The 2,822-nt window shown below is 42.5% G+C and overlaps 1 protein-coding gene across 1 annotated transcript; it reads right to left on the reverse strand.

The window, feature by feature from the left end:
- Positions 1–516: 516 nt before the first annotated feature.
- Positions 517–1,338, reverse strand: LOC139548700 (general transcription factor II-I repeat domain-containing protein 2A-like). The gene has a single exon (XM_071358438.1). It carries the CDS (start codon positions 1,336–1,338, stop codon positions 517–519), a length of 822 nt encoding a protein of 273 aa, XP_071214539.1.
- Positions 1,339–2,822: the final 1,484 nt, after the last annotated feature.

The raw sequence follows: 2,822 nt of genomic DNA on the forward strand, positions 1-2,822 counted from the left end.
GGGTTAACTGCCTTGTTCAGAAGATTGTCAGCTCGGGGATTCAATCTTGCAACCTTTCGGTTACTAGTCCAACGCTCTAACCACTAGGCTACTTACCGCCCCTAGGGAATGGCTTGCTATGCAATGAACTACACGGAGGGAAAAGTACATTCAGCACCACGGACAGAACTTAACGGATATGCACAAAAACACAAGAAGGAGAGCGAGAGCTCAACATTACATTTAAACTACTTAATCTGTGTGAGGAGTGAAGTCTCTGATGGGCTTTGACTAGAGCAGTGAAGTCAGGGATAGTTTCTGACGTCGCTATGCACAGGATTGCTGAGAGGTGAGAGTCAGTAAGAGATCTGTGCCTTGACTTGTTATATTTCATAACTGAAAATATCTGTTCACATACATAGGTTGACCCAAACAGTACAAACATCTTCTGAGCATGACTCCTAATCTTTGGAAAGTTTTGTTCATCGAGAGATGCATAGAACCTCATCAGTGACATTGTTATGAATAGTTCTCCAATCACTGCATCAGACTGAAGATCGATAAGCTCAAGTTGTAGGTCAGTGGGAGCGTTATCCACATTGAAGGTGAAACCAACAGCATGTCATTTTCCAACACTTTGAAATCCTCAAAACGACGAGAAAACTCACCATTCAAAGCACACAGCAGCGATATATACTTCTCCCGTTGGTCATCTGATAGGGAACAGACTAGTGGTGTCGGAAGTTGGGTGAGATTGTTGGCTTCTACTTGGCGGTACAGGAGGAGTAATTTTCCCTTGAAGGCTTTGACAAGGCTGTACATCTGACGCGCAAATAGGCCCTTCCCTTGTAGTTTGAAATTCAGTTCATTCATGAGGGCCATGATGTCCATGGTGAAGGCAAAATCAGCCAACCATTCTTTATCTTGCAGTTGAGGGAAATCCACATACTTTCCTTTCATTTTCAAAAACTCAACAATCTCCAACTTCAGGTCCCACACCCTTTTAAGCACGTTCCCCAAACTCAGCCATCTCACGTTTGTGTGGTAGGGGAGGTCTGCATGACCCGACTTTGTCTCTTCCAACAGTGAGACAAACGGCCTGTTGTTTAAAGATTTGGCTCTTATGAAGTTTACCACTTTAGTGACTGTATCCACAACATGGCTCATTTTCAGAAGACATTTATAGATCACCTCCTGATGAATAATGCAATGCAGGAAAATAATTTTCTGATCTGGGTTCAGCTCAGCTACTTGATCTTTTATCCTTTTCAAAAGGCCAACATTTTTTCCTGTCAAGTTTGGGCATTCATCAGTGGTCACACTGGATAACTTTTCAAAACTCCCAGCTTGGCCACACATTTATTAACCTCCAATAAATCTTTCCCTGTGGTTGTGCTCTTCATTGACTGCACTGAAGCAAGCTCCACTGTAATTTCAAAGTCTGGGGTTATGCCTCATAAGATTATCAACAACTGCGCCGTGTCTGGTGCGTCACTGCTCTCATCCAGGGCCAAGAAGAAACAGGTGAAATCCTTTACCTTGTCTTTCAACTGTTGTTCCATATTCTCTGCGATGTCCTCAACACGCTGTGTCACGCTGTGTCACTGTTCGTCTTGACAGGGAAACATTTTCAAACAGCTCTTTCTTGTCGGGGCAAAGTATTGCTGCAGAGTCCATTAAACATTCTTTAATGAATTCGCCCTCAGCGAATGGCTTGTTATGTTTAGCAATTTTGTGGGACAGTACATAGCTAGCTCTCGCAATTCCGTCGTTTGCTGCTATGCAGTTTTGTGAAAAGTCCTTGCTGCTTCTGCAACTGAGAAAGCAACTCTTTTGATGCACTTGTCCTCTGCTCAGAAGACATAGTCCTATATTTCTCTGCATGCTTCATCTGGAAGTGTCAGGACAAGTTGTAGTCTTTCAAGACAGCGATGCTCTCTTTACACACTAAGCACACAGCTTTCCCTGATACCTCAATAAAGAAATATTTCGATGTCCACTCTTGCTGGAACATCCTACATTCATTGTCTACTTTCCTTTTCTTTGAAATATTTGAAAAACTATTTTTAATACAATTTCTAGCTAGCTACTATTTGTAACTGTGAAGTGTGTGTCAGCCTGTCAGTCACAGTCTGTACTCGTGCAGTTGTTATTTATACGTGCCTTCAAAATAAATGTCCCACAAGCGTTGGGAGTTAAATCATTACACAAAGACGAGAATTCATTGGGCTTTAATTTCAATAACAAATAGGTTTTTCAGAACTTTACTATTGGAAATTCTATATGCGATCTGAGCATGATTTGCCCAGGCCTGGTTTAGAGGGTATGACAGATGGCAATCCCATGTCACTAGAGGTAGTACTCACCGGCATGGTCCATGGGAAGCTCAACATCACTTTGGCAGTCCACCAACCCATGCCTCAGCATTGTTCAGGTTATGGTAAGAAGCACTTCTTTCAACTGAAAAAATGCCCTGACTCATGTAATTGTCCTGCAAATTGTTAACTTTATGTTTGGGCCTCTCTCTGACCAATTAATTGTACATTAGTGTTGTGTACAATTCCTCTGTCCAGTGTCTGTGTTCTTTTGCCCATCTTAATCTTTTATTTTTATTGGCCAGTCTGAGTCTGAGATATAGCTTTTTCTTTGCAACTCTGCCTAGAAGGCCAGCATACCGGAGCATACTCTTCACTGTTGACGTTGAGACTGGTGTTTTGCGGGTACTATTTAATGAAGCTGCCAGTTGAGGACTTGTGAGGTGTCTGTTTCTCAAACTAGACACTCTAATGTACTTGTCCTCTTGCTCAGTTGTGCACCGGGGCCTCCCACTCCTTCTATTCTGG

This window comes from Salvelinus alpinus, chromosome 22 (assembly GCF_045679555.1).
Source record: "Salvelinus alpinus chromosome 22, SLU_Salpinus.1, whole genome shotgun sequence".
NCBI lineage: Eukaryota > Metazoa > Chordata > Actinopteri > Salmoniformes > Salmonidae > Salvelinus > Salvelinus alpinus.

What these genes read in the sequence shown, in the direction of transcription:
- LOC139548700 (XM_071358438.1), bottom strand. Translation starts at nt 1,338, where the DNA reads ATGTGTGGCCAAGCTGGGAGTTTTGAAAAGTTATCCAGTGTGACCACT.